The sequence below is a fragment of the Drosophila novamexicana genome, unplaced genomic scaffold (genome assembly GCF_003285875.2).
Source record: "Drosophila novamexicana strain 15010-1031.04,08,12 unplaced genomic scaffold, DnovRS2.1 tig00001270-arrow-arrow-pilon, whole genome shotgun sequence".
In the NCBI taxonomy this organism is placed as follows: Eukaryota; Metazoa; Arthropoda; class Insecta; order Diptera; family Drosophilidae; genus Drosophila; species Drosophila novamexicana.
Window position 1 is genome coordinate 722,624 of NW_020824847.1, and position 15,401 is coordinate 738,024.

The 15,401-nt window shown below is 43.4% G+C and overlaps 4 protein-coding genes and 1 long non-coding RNA gene across 7 annotated transcripts; 3 read left to right on the plus strand and 2 right to left on the minus strand.

Annotated features, from left to right (window-relative positions):
• Positions 1-3,541: 3,541 nt before the first annotated feature.
• Positions 3,542-3,933, minus strand: LOC115766855. The gene has a single exon (XM_030710910.1). It carries the CDS (start codon positions 3,848-3,850, stop codon positions 3,638-3,640), a length of 213 nt encoding a protein of 70 aa, XP_030566770.1. The 5' UTR covers positions 3,851-3,933; the 3' UTR covers positions 3,542-3,637.
• A 392-nt stretch (positions 3,934-4,325) lies between these two features.
• Positions 4,326-6,427, plus strand: LOC115766887 (transcription factor grauzone). The gene is made up of 4 exons (XM_030710958.1): positions 4,326-4,471; positions 4,540-5,582; positions 5,647-6,031; positions 6,106-6,427. The coding sequence occupies exons 1-4, from the start codon at positions 4,361-4,363 to the stop codon at positions 6,406-6,408; spliced, it is 1,842 nt and encodes a 613-aa protein (XP_030566818.1). The 5' UTR covers positions 4,326-4,360; the 3' UTR covers positions 6,409-6,427.
• Positions 6,428-6,453: 26 nt separating this feature from the next.
• LOC115766888 (enhancer of yellow 2 transcription factor) lies at positions 6,454-6,937 on the minus strand. Its single transcript, XM_030710959.1, has one exon. The coding sequence runs from the start codon at positions 6,835-6,837 to the stop codon at positions 6,550-6,552; it is 288 nt and encodes a 95-aa protein (XP_030566819.1). The 5' UTR covers positions 6,838-6,937; the 3' UTR covers positions 6,454-6,549.
• A 586-nt stretch (positions 6,938-7,523) lies between these two features.
• On the plus strand, positions 7,524-8,521 carry LOC115766834. The gene is made up of 2 exons (XR_004018335.1): positions 7,524-7,764; positions 7,886-8,521. It is a non-coding gene; the product is annotated as an uncharacterized LOC115766834 (long non-coding RNA).
• A 621-nt stretch (positions 8,522-9,142) lies between these two features.
• Positions 9,143-15,401, plus strand: LOC115766879 (potential E3 ubiquitin-protein ligase ariadne-1). 3 transcript variants are annotated; one of them, XM_030710946.1, is made up of 8 exons: positions 9,143-9,167; positions 10,618-11,227; positions 12,434-12,598; positions 12,680-12,736; positions 12,800-13,449; positions 13,533-13,656; positions 14,881-15,107; positions 15,169-15,401. In XM_030710946.1, exons 2-8 carry the CDS (start codon positions 11,009-11,011, stop codon positions 15,248-15,250), a joined length of 1,524 nt encoding a protein of 507 aa, XP_030566806.1. In that variant the 5' UTR covers positions 9,143-9,167; positions 10,618-11,008; the 3' UTR covers positions 15,251-15,401. The 3 variants fall into 3 exon arrangements, with proteins under 3 accessions (XP_030566806.1, XP_030566804.1, XP_030566805.1); XM_030710944.1 differs by lacking the exon at positions 9,143-9,167 and adding an exon at positions 9,855-10,117; XM_030710945.1 differs by lacking the exon at positions 9,143-9,167 and adding an exon at positions 10,370-10,426.

A 15,401-nucleotide genomic window follows, 5' to 3' on the forward strand; every position in this document is an offset into this window, starting at 1 on the left:
TACAGTTTGCAATTATGCAAAAAATAAAAAAGAAGACGCGAAATTAATAGAGAAAAACAATAACAATAACAATAACAAAAAGCTCAAGCAGCAGCGATTGTTGCAGTTGCCGCATTGAATGCATGACGGGCCGCAGCTGCAGCGAAGCCCAGATACAGTAAACACTACACAAACGGACAGCCCAGCGCCACGTGAACGAGATCCAGATACGTGTCCTTTAAATCTGATCTTTTTAAGCCAAAATGCCATTTTTTTTTTTTATTAGAACATAAATGATGCAAAATTTGCATGGCTACAAACTGGCAAAAGAAAAAGCGCTGGTTCGCTGCCACAATTTGAACCAGTTTGAACCAGTTTCTAGGTCTAAATGCAGAACATATATTATTATTATAAGAACATAAATTATGCATAAATATCATTGCTGCAAACTGGCAAAAGTAAAAGCGCTGGTTCGCTGTGCGCAGTTTGAGCCAGCGTATCTGGCTCAACTCGACTTTCGGTTCAGATGTTCTTAGAGCTTTTAAGTAGAGAATCGAACTGGTTCGGTTCACAGAAATTGCGGCCTGTTCGCTTTAGGGTGCACTCACTGTACTGCTTGCAGGCAGCTCATCGCTGGCCGGGCCCAAAAAGGTCAGCTTGTGCTGCAGCCAGCCGGAGATGGAGACGGAAACTTGGCAGTTGCTGCTTTGGGCCAAGTGGGCGTGGCAACTAACGTTTTTGGCGTATAGAACGCCGGACAAGAGTTGCGCAACAATTAGGGGTCAACAAAGAGAGAGAAAAAACTTCTGCTTGGGCAATGGGCAAGACGGAAGCTGGTCAATAGTGCCACATGCCGCATGCCGCATGCCACATGACACATGCCACATGCCACATGACACACTTAGAGCGTGGCAGAGGATCGGGTGTCGTGGCTTTCACTTGACATGCGATACATCGGCTGCTGCAACATGCCACACGCAACATGCAGCATGCAACATGTTGACAAACAGCCAGATGGATTACAGATGGCAAAGCCTCAACAAAAGGCAAGTCAAATGCCAGAAACCCCGTGGGAAACAACAATTTGCCAAGCTAGAAATTGTTTATTAAACAATTGCATTTGATTTTTAGCTACGTTTTGTTGTTGTTGTTGTTGTTGTTTTTGCTTTTTTAATTAAGTCAGCAGCAATTGCAATATTATACAGCTTGCACGACTCGCAGATACCAGTGAGAACCTTTCGATCAAATAGATCTGTCAGATACAGTAAACACACGCAAATGCGTACGCTGCCCTGCTTTTGAAGTCGCTGGTTCAAATCCAGTCGCAATTCTGCAAATTCTCTAACGTTGAGCTGCCGAAAGAAACATATTTGCGATTTTGGTTGAAGGTAGTTCGAATGTTATATGTATATACAGTCGCTGGTTCAAACCCAGTCGCTGCTTGGAGCTCTTTCAGCCTCGAGCTGCCGAAAGAAACATATATATGCTTTTATGTGCCTATTGAAGTAAGTTCGAATGCTGATTAGCTGCTGATCAGCTCGACGCTAGAGAAATAGATGGCTGAGACTGGATTTGAACCAGCGACTTTATATATAACATTCGAACTTCCTTCAATACGTATCAGCATAGATAATTATGTTATATATATATATATATATATGTTTTGGCAGCTCGACGCAAGAGGAATGCGAAATTGTGACTGGATTTGAACCAGCGACTTCACGCACTCTCATATGGTTTTGGCTGGATTTGAACCAGCGACTAAATATATATATATATGATATATATATATGAATATATATATATATATGGAATGAGCGAACGCATCCAAAATCTTGACTATCTTGAAGCATTTGAAAATCGATATATATCGATTTGCAGAAAACAATGTTATTTATCGCTAAATTTGAAGCTAACTTAACATAACAAGATCAAGGAAGCACTTCGACTGATCAAGAATATGTACATAAAACCAAGATACATAAAACTAATATGCCCATTTGCAATGGGAATGGAACAAGAGGCAAGGAATTCTTATCGAAATAATCCACAAGCTGCACGACTTCTATCAATTTTTAGCCCCAGGGTAGGAGGGCGTTGCGATCCGTGAGACAATAAACGAAGGACGACCTTGACCGGCTGGCTTGGCGCATGGGGCGGGCAGCGGGATGGGGGGAAATGGGGCTTAGCTGCATAGTAATTGGTTTTATCTGCCGATCGAGTCGAGCCATGAATGAAGCCAAATGCAACAACGGCAACGGCAACGGCAACTGCAACATTTGTTGAATGAAGCATGGAAAAAAACATCGACAACGTTTTTCACAAGCGGCCCGGGCCAGAAAGTGGGTGGGCACCCGCCATTGTCTGCGGCTAGTTAATGTCTATTTCTCTTCTTTTTTTTTCCATTATATTATATTTATGTTTATGAAATGCATATCGAGTTCGCGGCAGTTGCCACACGCCGAGGTTAACGCACGACTCGACTTGGCTGTGGCAAGCGGAAGTTGCCCAGTTCAAGTAAAGAAAAGAAACTGTCACGAATTTGCGTGACACGATCGGACACGATAGAACACGACGTGTTCGTTTCGCACGATAGAACACGACTTTGCGTGACACGAGCGGACACGATAGAACACGACGTGTTCGTTTACACAACTCTGACACGAGCAGGCACGATAGAACACGACTTTGCCTGACACGAGCGGACACGATAGAACACGACGTGTTCGTTTACATAGAAATTTGAGTATTATTAGCAAATAGATATGAAATAAAATATTATTTTTAAATGAAATGAAAAGCTTCAACAAATTCAAAAAGCAAGCAAAGGCAAAAAATAAGCTCGTTATATACAAACTCTTCCAGGCAGTTTTTCTACTTTTAAGCTTTAGAGACAAGATCTTTTGTAATAAAAAAGAAAAAATTAGAATAAGAAAATCCTTGAGATTACAAGCAGAGCTTCAGCTCCCTCTCCTGGTAAGGGAACTATTAAAGAGATAACAAAGGATACAATAAAACCTAGAAATAAATTTCCATTCTTTAGCAAATTTTGAATATTTAAAACAAAAAAAAAACAATTCTTAAGCACATTTAAATAAAAAACTCATGACCTCTTTCCAGCTAACTGGCCGCCATTTTGGTTAAAGCGAATTTACCGTTAGATATTATTTATTAAACAAATCAAATAGAAAACTAGATTTGAACCAACAAGTGGATTCGCTCTAAAAGATGCCCGCCCAATTCTGCTTTGACTGTATAAAAGCAAAATCGTGCTTGTTTCTAGCGCGCATCGTGCTGAAAAAACATCGACACGCGCCCATCTCTAGGCAGCTGTGCTCTTGCGGCTGGTCACGATGTCAATCAAAGCGCCGATGACAACATTGACGCTTGTTGCCACAGCATCGGATTGAACAATGCCATTGCCCCGATCTGGGCATGTTCTGGGTACTGATTTATGGACACCATTGTCTGCCAGACGCAACGCCCCGACAGGCACAGCGACTGCACCTGGTCGAGCATTACACAACCAATGGGCACGGCAAGAGCAAGATTTGGATTTTCTTATGCGCGCGTGCGTTTAACAATTTGTGTCGGAACTATTTATTACGCTTAACAAACAAACAATGTCGAAAAATATAGATTGTAGGAGCGGTGCAGTTCAGTATTTCAGCTCCTTGGCCTTGTCGTGCGCGCCCTCGTCGAGCAGCTTCAGCTCGGCCTGCTGCTTCTCCGGCCGTATCACAGTGTAATAGTTGTAGTAGCGCATGCCGAGCATATAGGTGCCGTATAGGGTGACACCGATGCAGGCGTAGACAGCGCCACGGTGCAGCTTGTCCAGCAGCGTGTTCGCGTTCAGCGGCTTCTTTTGCATCTTTCTAGCCCGCAATATTACCGCACTCAGAATTGGGAAAAAGTCAAGCAATACTTTGTCTGTTAGTGATGCACCAAATGAAATAAACATCGCAAAACTGTATGCTTTTTGTATATATCGATAACGATATTTTCGTTAGCCTACTCTGATGAGGCGAAGCAACTAGCATCGCTAGCGCACACTATGGATGAAAACAACAGCGAAGCAATGCATTCGATTTCGATATGTCGTACCAATTCAAATAACGTTTCGCATATGCAAATGATTATTATCAATAAAGTGCATATTAAATTGCCTTACAGCTGATCGAATGTAGAAGTGAATGCAGCAGTAGTAGAAGCGCCATTTCAAACTTATCGATAATTGTGGCGGCAAACGACAGCAGAAAAAGTAGACAAATATCGATGCTTTTTTTGTAATCGATTTATATCGTGCATCGCTAGCCCACACATATTTGTTTACCGCAGGCAGCTGGATTTGGCTCTGCTGTTGTTATTTTGCTTGAAAACCATGATCTGCCGTTTGTGCCTGTCCGATTTGGACAACGCGATGTCCATTTGCATATTCAGCGATGCCGAGCACGGCCTGCCCAAGGCCATTGCCAAATATTTACAGCTCGAGGTGCTGCACACTCCACATACTCACACACAGACTGTAAAAACATTACACCTTGCATTCCATTTTGCCAGGTGACGATCAGCGATAGCATCTCCACGAAACTGTGCACCAGCTGCTGGCACCATCTGAGCGATTTCCAGCAGTTCTGCGCCATGGTCGCCGACAAGCAGCAGTCGCTGCAGCTGAAAATGGAGCCGGAACCGCCGCCCGAGCCAGCTGTTGTTGTGTGGAACACCGAGTCGCCGATCGAAACGAAGCTGGTCTTCGATGACGATGTCAAGGATCATATACTGTGCGAGCCCGAGATTGATGTGAATGACAGCACACAGTCCACCAGCAGCAGCAGCAGTAGCAATAGCGAGGACTCGCCGGCCGATGCCTTCGATTCGGAGTGCGAGCAGACAGCTGCGGCCAAGCAAAGCAGAAGGCGCACGCGCCAGACGCCTTTAAAGCCAGCCGCCAGCAAGTGTCCAGCGCCACAATTAACTGCCGCCAGCCAGCGCGAGTCGCGTTTGCGTTCGCGCGAGCTGCGACGCACTGCAGCAGCAGCAGCTGGAGCAGGAGCAGCAGAGCTGCCCGCCAAAATGCTAAAGATCACAAAGTCACGCGGCCGACCCAAGGGAGTTAATGCCAAGCCGAAACCGCAGCCGCAGCCAAAGTCAGCCAAACCGGACGCCGACGAGCTGGCGGCGAAACGCAGCAGCATCAAGGAAATGGACGACTATATTGCGGCCAACGTGAAGCTGGACTGTTGCCTGTGCGCCGCGCCGCTCCAAAACTTTATCGAGCTGAAGCGACACTTTCGCGCCGAGCACAACTGCACCGGCTACATGGAGTGCTGCAACAATCGCTACAAGAAGCGCACCTTGTATGTGGACCACTTGCACTATCACAAGGATCCGCAGTACTTTAGCTGCCAGCCGTGCCGCAAGAGCTTTCTCAATCGCAACAGCCAGGACATGCACATGCTGCGCTTCCATTCCGAACAGCAGCAGCTGGTGCATCAGTGCGGCATCTGTGAGGCGCGCTTTGCCAAAAAGTTTCTGCTCACCATGCACATCAAGGGTCACAAGGGCACCGAGCGCACCGAGGCCTGCGAGACCTGTGCCAAGAGGTGGGTCTTCCGCCTGATACAGATGGCATCTAAACTGATCTATCTTTCTCTCCACCACTGACAGCTTCCGCACCAAACTGGAGCTGACGGCGCACATAAAGCGCATGCACACCTCGGACTTTACGCCCGTAATCTGTGACATTTGCGGCGTACATTTCCGCTCGAAGGCCAACTTTCTGATACACAAGAAGGCGCTGCATCCGGATGGCCCAGTCGCCGAGGTGCAATGCAATCTGTGCAGCCGCTGGCTGCGCGACGAGCGCAGTCTGCGCAAGCATCTGGCCAGGCACGATGATCGCGATGGCGACAACAAATATCGCTGCCTGCTCTGCAGCGCCGAGAAGGCCTCCCGTGTCGCCCTGAGCAGCCATATGCGCTACCATCACTCGGCCAAGCGGCACAGCTGCACGCTCTGCGGCAAGGAGTTCAAGCTGCCACGGGCCCTGGCCGTGAGTAATTCCGCTTGCGATCTGCTGCCACGTCTCGATATTGATACATTTGTATTTTGCATGCACGCACACAGGAGCACATGGCCACGCACACGGGCATCGATCTGTACTCGTGTCCATTCTGTACGCGCACCTTCAAGTCGCACGCGAACATGCACAACCACAAGAAGAAGATGCATCCCAACGAATGGGTGCGCAAGTATACGCAGCCCTCCGCTCGTGCCGCCCAGGCAAATGGCAAGGAGGAGCAGCAGGAGGAGCCACTGGCACAGCCAGCTGAGGCGCCGCCAGCTGAGGCGCCGCCAGCTGAGGCGCCGCCAGCAGCTGATGGCAGCTATGAGTACATGGTCAATGGCAGCGCCGTTTGTCCCATTTGAAGGCGTGTCGCAGCAGCCCGATATCCGGCCATTGTACATATGTAATTAGTTTATTGGCATCTATAAAAATGTTGCAAATTGTGAATTGTAGACTTAAACGTAACTTTTGTAGTATAAAAAACATGAAAGCGGAAGCATCGTTTAGTTCTCAGCCTCGTTTTCGGCCAGTATGGTGCGGATTTTCATGAGCAGCTCCTTTTTAACGGCATCGGGCACTAGGGTGCGCGCCTTGGGCGTCACTTCAGCAATTAGCTGCTCCACGGTGACGCCGTTGCTCGAGTTGCTCTTCTCGAGCAGTATGTTGCGGCATAGCAGACGCACCTCGTCCCGCCAGCCGCACTCGGTCAGGCGATTGCAGAGCAGGTCCTTGATTTTGGAACGATCCCCGGACATGATTGTGTACTGGTCCACGGTGTTTGAAACAGTCATGGTTTATTGCTTTTATTGTTACCTTGGCGTTTGCTCGCGGCGCGCCGCAAGAGGCCAATGTTTGCTAAATTGCTATTTTATATTTGTGGATGGCCAACAAATACAAGCTGATCTAATATCGATAACATTATCGCAATGTTTCTTATAGCTTTCCCAATACTCAAACCAATTAGCATCGATGCCTGCGGCAGGGCGCTTTTCTGTAAAATGGATGGAGTAATCGCTAAGTGCGCCAGCTAGCTGCTAAGTGCTTAACAGTTGCTGTTAACTGTTCGCTAAACTGTGGCAACGCCGTCGCCTAACATTTCATTATCGAAGCGAAACTGCAAACAGCTGGCAACAATATCAAATATTTAAATTTAAAAAAAAACCAAGAAAAAATGTTAACAATTGGAAAGTCAATTAAGTTTTAACAAGCTCAATTTGCAAGGCAATAAACATTTATCAAATATTGAATGCTATTTAACTGTTAAACATAGAAACAAAACAAATTGGTCTGAGCTTTAAATGTCGATACATCGTAACAGCAAGCGCGCATCGATATTTACGATCACTGTTATCGATACATCGCTATATTTGGCAAAATACTTAGTTGAACATCCAATAACTAGCAGCAGCAGCCATGTTCATCATCAGACAGCTAGGAGTTACAGGCAAGAGCAGACATACAAAATTATTTTAACTTTTTTTTTTTTTTTTTGATACACCCTTGCTTTGTCGTTTTGTTATACATACACACACTCACACACACACACACACACAGACAAAAACAGATTGAAAGTCAATACGTTTTAGTAGAAACACATATTGTTTTTGTTTGAATTGGATTTGATTAAAAACGGCTCGTAAATAGGCAGAAATGTCAGTAAAAGGGCTTTTTAAGTATTAATATTGTAGGCTCTGGCGGTACAGTCACACAAACAAATGGTAAGTTCTCAACGCATACACACACACACGCGCATGCATCATGCTCGTGTGTGTGTGTGTGTGTGTGTGTGTGAATACAAAATGGAGGTGATTCAATAACAAAATGAACTCTTAATTACAGTTATCTACCATAAAAGTGCACGTGCAAGTCAACAGCTAGTAAGTTTTAAGGAACTGATCAGCCAGGAATTACGAAATGTGAAAACTATAAAACGAAGCAATCGAATGTGTGTGTGTGTGTGTGTGTGTGTGTGATCCCGACACTTTCTGCGTGGACACGTTGCATATATGATTAATATTCGTGTGTGTTCTGTTTTTGTTTTTTTTTTTACTTACAGGTAACTGAGGGCTTCATCAGAAGGTAAAGTAAACTTTTGGGCATTAGCTTTAGAAATTGGTTTAGGGCTCGTAGAAACGTGCCCAAAACCGATTTTCGAAGCAAGTTTTAAACGATCGTATGCTAAAAACGAACGTTTAAAAATCGCAGCAGTTCTATTTGAATGTTATACGCGCGGTAACATCAAATAGAGCAATAGAGCAACAACAACAAATATAGGTATTTAATGTTGGGGTAACGTTATACAAGCCGAGCAAAAGACAAACCAACTATTTTAGGGCATGTATAATGTTGCGGCACGCATAACAAATAGGTTGTTATACGTGCCGAGCAAAAAAATGTTGTAAATATAGGAGTTAGCAAAATAAATGTAACGTTATACGTGCCTTAACAAATACTTTCAAAATATATTGTTTAAAATTAAAATGCAAACTAAACTGAAATATGTCTATTGATTTTTATTTGGATGATGCTGATGAAAAGTCAGCAATAGTCTGCATTCTCGCTCTTTCGGTTTGGTGATGAGAGAGATGGATATATTTTTGTCTCTCTCTCTTTCATGGATTGCAGTGAAAGAGAATGAGCATGGAACTGTATGAAATGTAGCCTAGCACGACGCATAAATGGCGGCAAATGAGCACATGGAATAGCATCGATTAATATGTCGACAAAACGGATTTTATATTCCTTTGAAGTAAGCTCATGAATTGATGTGATCCGCCATTTTTTTTTAGATCGTCCATTTTGAAATTCACGCGAAGTTGGCTGCGCTCACATTTGACTTAACGTGAAGTTGGCGGCGAGAGACTTAGCCACTTGGCTACAAGTAATTGCTGACTCACTAATGGTGTGTGTCTTCGATGTGTTCGGTGTCCTAACTTAGCAGAGACACACAGGCACAGGGCGGATTGGAAGCACAGAATCAACATTGTGGTGGCTAAGCGATTGAAGGTCGTATCGATAATGACAATCCACTATCGATATTTCGTGTCGTGTAGAGCTGCCAGATGTTGCTTTTGCATGGAAATCGCGTCGCGTCGCAATATTGTTACAATTAGCATAAAAAGTAAATAAAAGTATGAAAAAATCCACTTAAAGTAATGTACAAAAGGTTCAAGTGCAACGGGCTCAGGGTCAGCGTGTAAAAACCAAATGAAAAGTGACCTGCTGCAGCTGTTGTATGTGTTGTTAGTGTATGTGTCTATGCATACATATGTATGTGCCTGTGTATGTGTGTTGCCTTGATTTTGTGTCATACGTGTGGATAAACTACATGCTGTATGTATGTACACATAATTGTGTATAATTTTTGTAATTGTATGCTCAAGTGCGATGATGTATTGGTGTGTGTATTGGTCCCATTTGAACTTATTGCTCGAAAAATAAATATATATAAAAAGAAAACGAAGAAAAACCCGCAACATTTTCAGTTTATAGGCACTGTGTCCAATTGGAACAGCAAGGCCTACATACATATACATGCATAAGTGTGTAAGTACATACACAGATACATAAGTACACATACATACATAGACGTGTTTTGTTAGGCCACCAATGACTGTGTTGTGTTGAGTCCATTGTGGCCTCTGCTGCTGTGCAGCGCTGTAGTCTTATTTGAACTCTTTTTTTTTTATGTTGTTTTTGTATGGCGTCTTAATTTTGCAGCGTTTGCATTGCCAGCAAGCACAAAAAAAAGAAATAAAGAAAGAAAAAAGAAAATGAATTAAATTACATATAGCTCAAAAACAAAGGCGAAAATAAAACGCAATGACAACGGGCAAAACAAAAGAAATCATGAATTAGGCAGCAAAGCAAAAAAAAAAAAACAGTCGCAGTTTACAGTTAAAGTGAATTGGTGTGCGCGTATTTATTGTTATACAAAACTAATGGCAAGCTATGAAAAAAGTAGTGCTCAAAATGTCAATATATAAATGGGCTGCATAACAACAACAGCTACAACAACAACAGCAGCAGCAGTAGCAGCAGCAGTATCAACAACAACAATGAAGCTAGCAGGTGCATAAACAAGAGCTCTGAACTAGTTCGATCTAATTGGAACTGAGCTGTTAGTTAACAGTGCACTGTTGATGAGCAGTCGAAAATTTGCATTAACAGCTGTAATTGCATTATTTGCACAGCTGTTTGACAATACATACACACATGCACATAGCGATGCGCGCGCGTGTGTGTACATGTGTGTGTGTGTGTGTACATGAAATTACATAAAATTAAACAAAAATTGCAACATTTACATGTGTGTGCGTGTGCCAGCGCGTGTTCAAATAATAATAACAACAACATTTGTGCACATTTATTGGAGCGCAGGTGATTTGGCCTGGCTCAGACGCCCAGCAACAGCGAAGGTCAAGTGACGTCGCTGTCGCTGTCGTTGTCCATGTAATAATTATGCTATTGAGTGCATGTATGCGTGTGCATGTGCATGTGCATGTGTGTGTGTGTGTGTGTGCAGCTATTAATGTACATATGTTTTAACATTTGATATATCTCAAATATAGTGCAAAATACGCAGTAACTGGCTAAATTGCAAGAGGAAAAACACCAACAGTGGGCAGCAGCGCGCGCGTAACCCGAAGCGAAAATAACAGCAACAAGAAGAAGAAGAAATAAACAAAAAAAAAACCAAGGCTAGCAGCAGCAGCATCTGAGCTTGGCAATCACAGCAGGCGGGGCGGACCAGGCAGCCAGGCAGCCAGGAAGGCACAGGCAATCAATCAAAGACAACAGCTTCCCAGGCAAAGCTAAGGCCAATTGCAAACGCAAAGAAGAAGACCAGCAAGTAAAAGGCGACAAGGCGAAAAGGCGACAAGGCGAAAAGGCGAACAGGCGAACAGGCAACAAGGCGAACAGGCACACATTCTCCTCCCCCCCCCAGCCCAGCCCACAGCCATGGACTCGGATAACGATAACGATTTCTTGGACAACGTGGATTCCGGCAACGTATCGTCCGGTGATGATGGCGACGATGATTTCGCCATGGAGGTGGATATGCCCAGTTCGACGGAACGTCAATTGGACACCGATGATTATCAATACAAGGTGCTAACCACAGATGAGATAGTTCAGTTTCAGCGCGAGATAATCGATGAGGTTAATCGTGTGCTAAAGGTGAGTCATAATTATACAAATACGTGCATGTTTAAATATGTATGTGCGTGCGTGCGTGTGTGTGTGTGTGTGTGTGAGACTCTTGCAACGTTTATCGTTTGACTGATAAGAAAGTGGCGCACTTCTGCAAGGAGTGTGCGAGCGAGAGCGAGAGAGGGAGAGGGAGACAGACAGCTGATCGAGTTGGCACTGTGTGCGTGCCTGCCAGTGTGTGTGTGTGTGTGTGTGTGTGTGCATAATCTTAGCCAAATTGAAGGTCAGCACAGTTTGATGACATTTGCAATTGCTCAGAGACTTTTGCAGCCAGCATATGCAAATGTATGTGTGCATGTATGCATGTGTGTGTGTACGTATGCATACATACACACATACATATATGCTGTTTATACAGTGGCAGCTCTTTTAAGCGGACATCTCCAGTACTTTTGTGTGCTTGAAAAGCGTTAAAGAAATATTGAAAAAATCTTTAAAAAATTTTAAATAAATAAAAATATAATATTAAAAAAATAATTATTATATGTATATTTATATAATATACAATAATAATATACAATAGTTTTTATGTAGAACGCAGCGCAGTTTGTTGGAAAAACCTTCAAGAAAATAGATGAAAACTAAACAAACTGTTGCCCAGTATAAGAACATTCGTTAAGAGAGAGTTTTCACTGTACCACAATAACTAGTATAAGTCCAACTTTGGCCCAGCTCCGATTTTGTACTCGAAACTTTTTACATCGAATTTGTTTCGAATTAATTTTTTTCAATTTTCTATATATGTAAATGAAGAAATTTTAGTAGAAATATTTCGAGCTCAGAAACTTTGTGTGTTGCAATAGTTAATAACAATTGCAGCTCTTTTGCCTTTATTGATTGAATTGAAACGTAACCCCACCACCCACGACCCACCACCCACCACCCTCCTCCACCCCCTCCGCCCACAGAAAGTTCTATAATATGCAGCCCGCTGCGAGAAACTATTGTAAAAGCCGTCTAATTATTGACTTCGACTTGGGACTGGGACTGTGGGCTGCACACTAATCAATATGTCAGTCATTATGTATTTATAGTCGCAATAATCTATGTACACACACACACACACACACACACACACACACTATATATATATAGACGTTTGCACTGTGCTTATCAAACAGAAACTTATAGAAATGCATTTGGTTTACTTTCTTTCTTTCATTCTGTATGCAGCTCGTCACGCCCATTACACGAATATTGCTGAATCACTTTAAGTGGGACAAGGAGAAGCTGCTGGAGAAGTATTTCGATGGCAGCGATGATAATACGGAGGAGTTCTTCAAATGCGCACATGTCATAAATCCGTTTAACAAGCCAGCCGAGACGGTGCAGCAAAAGGTTTGGCATCAAGTTCAACTATGTATCTGTATCTGACTCACTCACAAACTCACTCTCTCTCTCTCTTTCTATGCCATGCAGACAACACGGAGCCAGTGCGAGGAGTGCGAGATATGCTTCTCCTTGTTGCCGCCAGATGTAAGTTGATATATATATATATATATTCTGGCATCGATCTGAGTATCAATCTTTTGCTTGCAGTCCATGACCGGATTGAAGTGCGGTCATCGTTTTTGCCTGAACTGTTGGCGCGAGTATCTGACAACGAAAATCGTTACAGAGTGCTTGGGCCAGACCATATCGTGCGCCGCGCACGGCTGTGATATATTGGTGGATGATGTGACTGTTACCAAACTGGTGCCGGATGCGCGGGTTAAGGTTAAATATCAGCAGCTGATCACCAATAGTTTTGTTGAATGCAATCAGCTGTTGCGCTGGTGTCCGTCCGTCGATTGCACCTATGCGGTAAAGGTGCCCTATGCGGAGCCCCGTCGCGTCCATTGCAAATGCGGCCATGTATTTTGCTTTGCCTGCGGCGAGAACTGGCACGATCCGGTCCAGTGCCGTTGGCTAAAGAAATGGATCAAGAAGTGCGACGATGACTCGGAGACGTCCAATTGGATTGCGGCCAATACCAAAGAGTGTCCCAAATGCAGTGTTACCATCGAGAAGGATGGCGGCTGCAATCATATGGTATGCAAGAATCAAAATTGCAAGCACGACTTTTGCTGGGTCTGCCTCGGCTCCTGGGAGCCGCATGGCTCCTCCTGGTACAATTGCAATCGCTATGACGAGGATGAGGCAAAGGCGGCGCGTGATGCACAGGAAAAGCTGCGCTCCTCACTGGCCAGGTGTGTGCCGCTACCAATATGCATGCACATACATCAATTGCATAGCTGGCTTAGCTAATATATTCTTCTTGTTATTCAAATAGATATCTACATTATTACAATCGGTACATGAATCACATGCAATCCATGAAGTTCGAGAACAAATTGTATGCATCTGTCAAGCAGAAAATGGAGGAAATGCAGCAGCACAACATGTCCTGGATTGAGGTGGGCCAACAAATCAAATGAAACCCCATAGAAATAGAATTCTTATAGCCTGATGAACCCATATTGCAAAGGGAAAGGGGCCTAAGCGTTTTGTGCACAGGCAGAAGGATGCATGTCCGGGCCCATAAAGTATTTATTAACTTGATCGGGACGACGAGCTGTATCTATAATGTCCGCCTCTCTGTCCGTCTGGGGAACCAAAAACTACTAGCATTGAAATTTGAAATATATATATATATATATATATTCTCGTGTGCCATACCCAGAACGAGCCAATCATTTGCTTTTTCTCGATATTTCGTCCTATTTCTATAAAATAAATAGACTATCGATTGTGCGAGAAGGTTTCTTTGGCATAACTCAAGAACTCTTACAGCTAGATACATTAAACTAGGTATGCAGACTCTCTTATGGGATATACTGAATACAAATATTTCACTTTTCGGATACCTCCTTCCTAAACTGGGCAAATATCTCGTCCCATTTCCATCACATCGCTACAATATTGATTTTGAGAGAAGGTTATTTAAGCATAACTCGAGTTAGATACATAAACCACATGGTATGTGGGCTCTTCTATAGCATATACAGGATAAAAATATGTCACTTTTTGTATACCTCCTCCTTTAAAATGGGAATAACATGTTTGTCAAGTTAGATCCTTGCTATTCGGAACATTAATAAAACTAGATACAAGAAACTAACCTTGAAGGCTCTGTAATAGACTCTCTAACAACAGAATACAATTATAGTTTAATCCCGAAATGGGAAAACTTCCACTATGCACACTTCTCAAAAACAAATGCATCAAGATCGGACTCTGAGCACCGATTCTATGCGGGAATACATTGCCCAAAATTGTTTTCCCCATATGTTGAGCCTGTTCTGTGAAGGGATCTACAGAGTGCCAGGAATTATGCATACTCATGTCCCTCGATGACCCTCACAGAACAGGCTCAGGCTTTAATTTTTTATAGTTTGGGGTACAATGTTCGATGATCTTTAAGAATGCGGGTGTAATTTCTTTTGATTTTGATAAACCTTGAGTATGGAGCGCTTGCTATCGAGGATAGGAAACGTTTTGGCTTGCCTTTGCTTAGCTCCTTTTTCTAATCAGGTTCTGATAAGAGTGAGTCGAGGCCAATGCCTTGGACATGTTGAATTTCGTTAACAGCATATGAACATAAATATAAACTTAAACTTTTATTTGTTGCCCAATGGCAGGTGCAATTCCTGAAAAAGGCTGTCGATATACTCTGCCAATGTCGCCAGACCCTAATGTACACATACGTCTTTGCGTATTACTTGAAAAAGAACAATCAATCCATGATATTCGAGGATAATCAGAAGGATTTGGAGTCGGCAACGGAGACGCTGTCCGAGTACTTGGAACGTGATATTACATCCGAGAATCTGGCTGATATTAAACAGAAAGTACAGGATAAATACAGGTATACGATACACAATATTATTATGCTCTTTGATTATTTGAAATATACATATCAATTGCAGATATTGTGAGAAGCGCTGCACAGTTCTGCTCAAGCATGTGCACGAGGGTTATGAAAAGGATTGGTGGGATTATACAGAATGACGCGAGTCCTGGTTGGATAACTAAAGGTGATGCAAAATGTGTAACCGAGTGTAACTAGCAATTTGGCGTTAGCAGTAGCAGTATCAGCTAGCAGTAAGCATTAACAGCCGTAACAACAATAACAGCAACAGCAACAGCAGCAGTAACAGCA

Excerpts from the sequence above, each read along its gene's own strand:
- LOC115766855 (XM_030710910.1), bottom strand. The coding sequence starts at position 3,850 with ATGCAAAAGAAGCCGCTGAACGCGAACACGCTGCTGGACAAGCTGCAC.
- LOC115766887 (XM_030710958.1), top strand. The coding sequence starts at position 4,361 with ATGATCTGCCGTTTGTGCCTGTCCGATTTGGACAACGCGATGTCCATT. Across the intron at positions 5,583-5,646 it reads TGCGAGACCTGTGCCAAGAG|CTTCCGCACCAAACTGGAGC; the intron begins GTGGGTCTTCCG and ends CACCACTGACAG. Across the intron at positions 6,032-6,105 it reads AGCTGCCACGGGCCCTGGCC|GAGCACATGGCCACGCACAC; the intron begins GTGAGTAATTCC and ends GCACGCACACAG.
- LOC115766888 (XM_030710959.1), bottom strand. The coding sequence starts at position 6,837 with ATGACTGTTTCAAACACCGTGGACCAGTACACAATCATGTCCGGGGAT.
- LOC115766879 (XM_030710946.1), top strand. The coding sequence starts at position 11,009 with ATGGACTCGGATAACGATAACGATTTCTTGGACAACGTGGATTCCGGC. Across the intron at positions 11,228-12,433 it reads AGGTTAATCGTGTGCTAAAG|CTCGTCACGCCCATTACACG; the intron begins GTGAGTCATAAT and ends TTCTGTATGCAG. Across the intron at positions 12,599-12,679 it reads CCGAGACGGTGCAGCAAAAG|ACAACACGGAGCCAGTGCGA; the intron begins GTTTGGCATCAA and ends TATGCCATGCAG.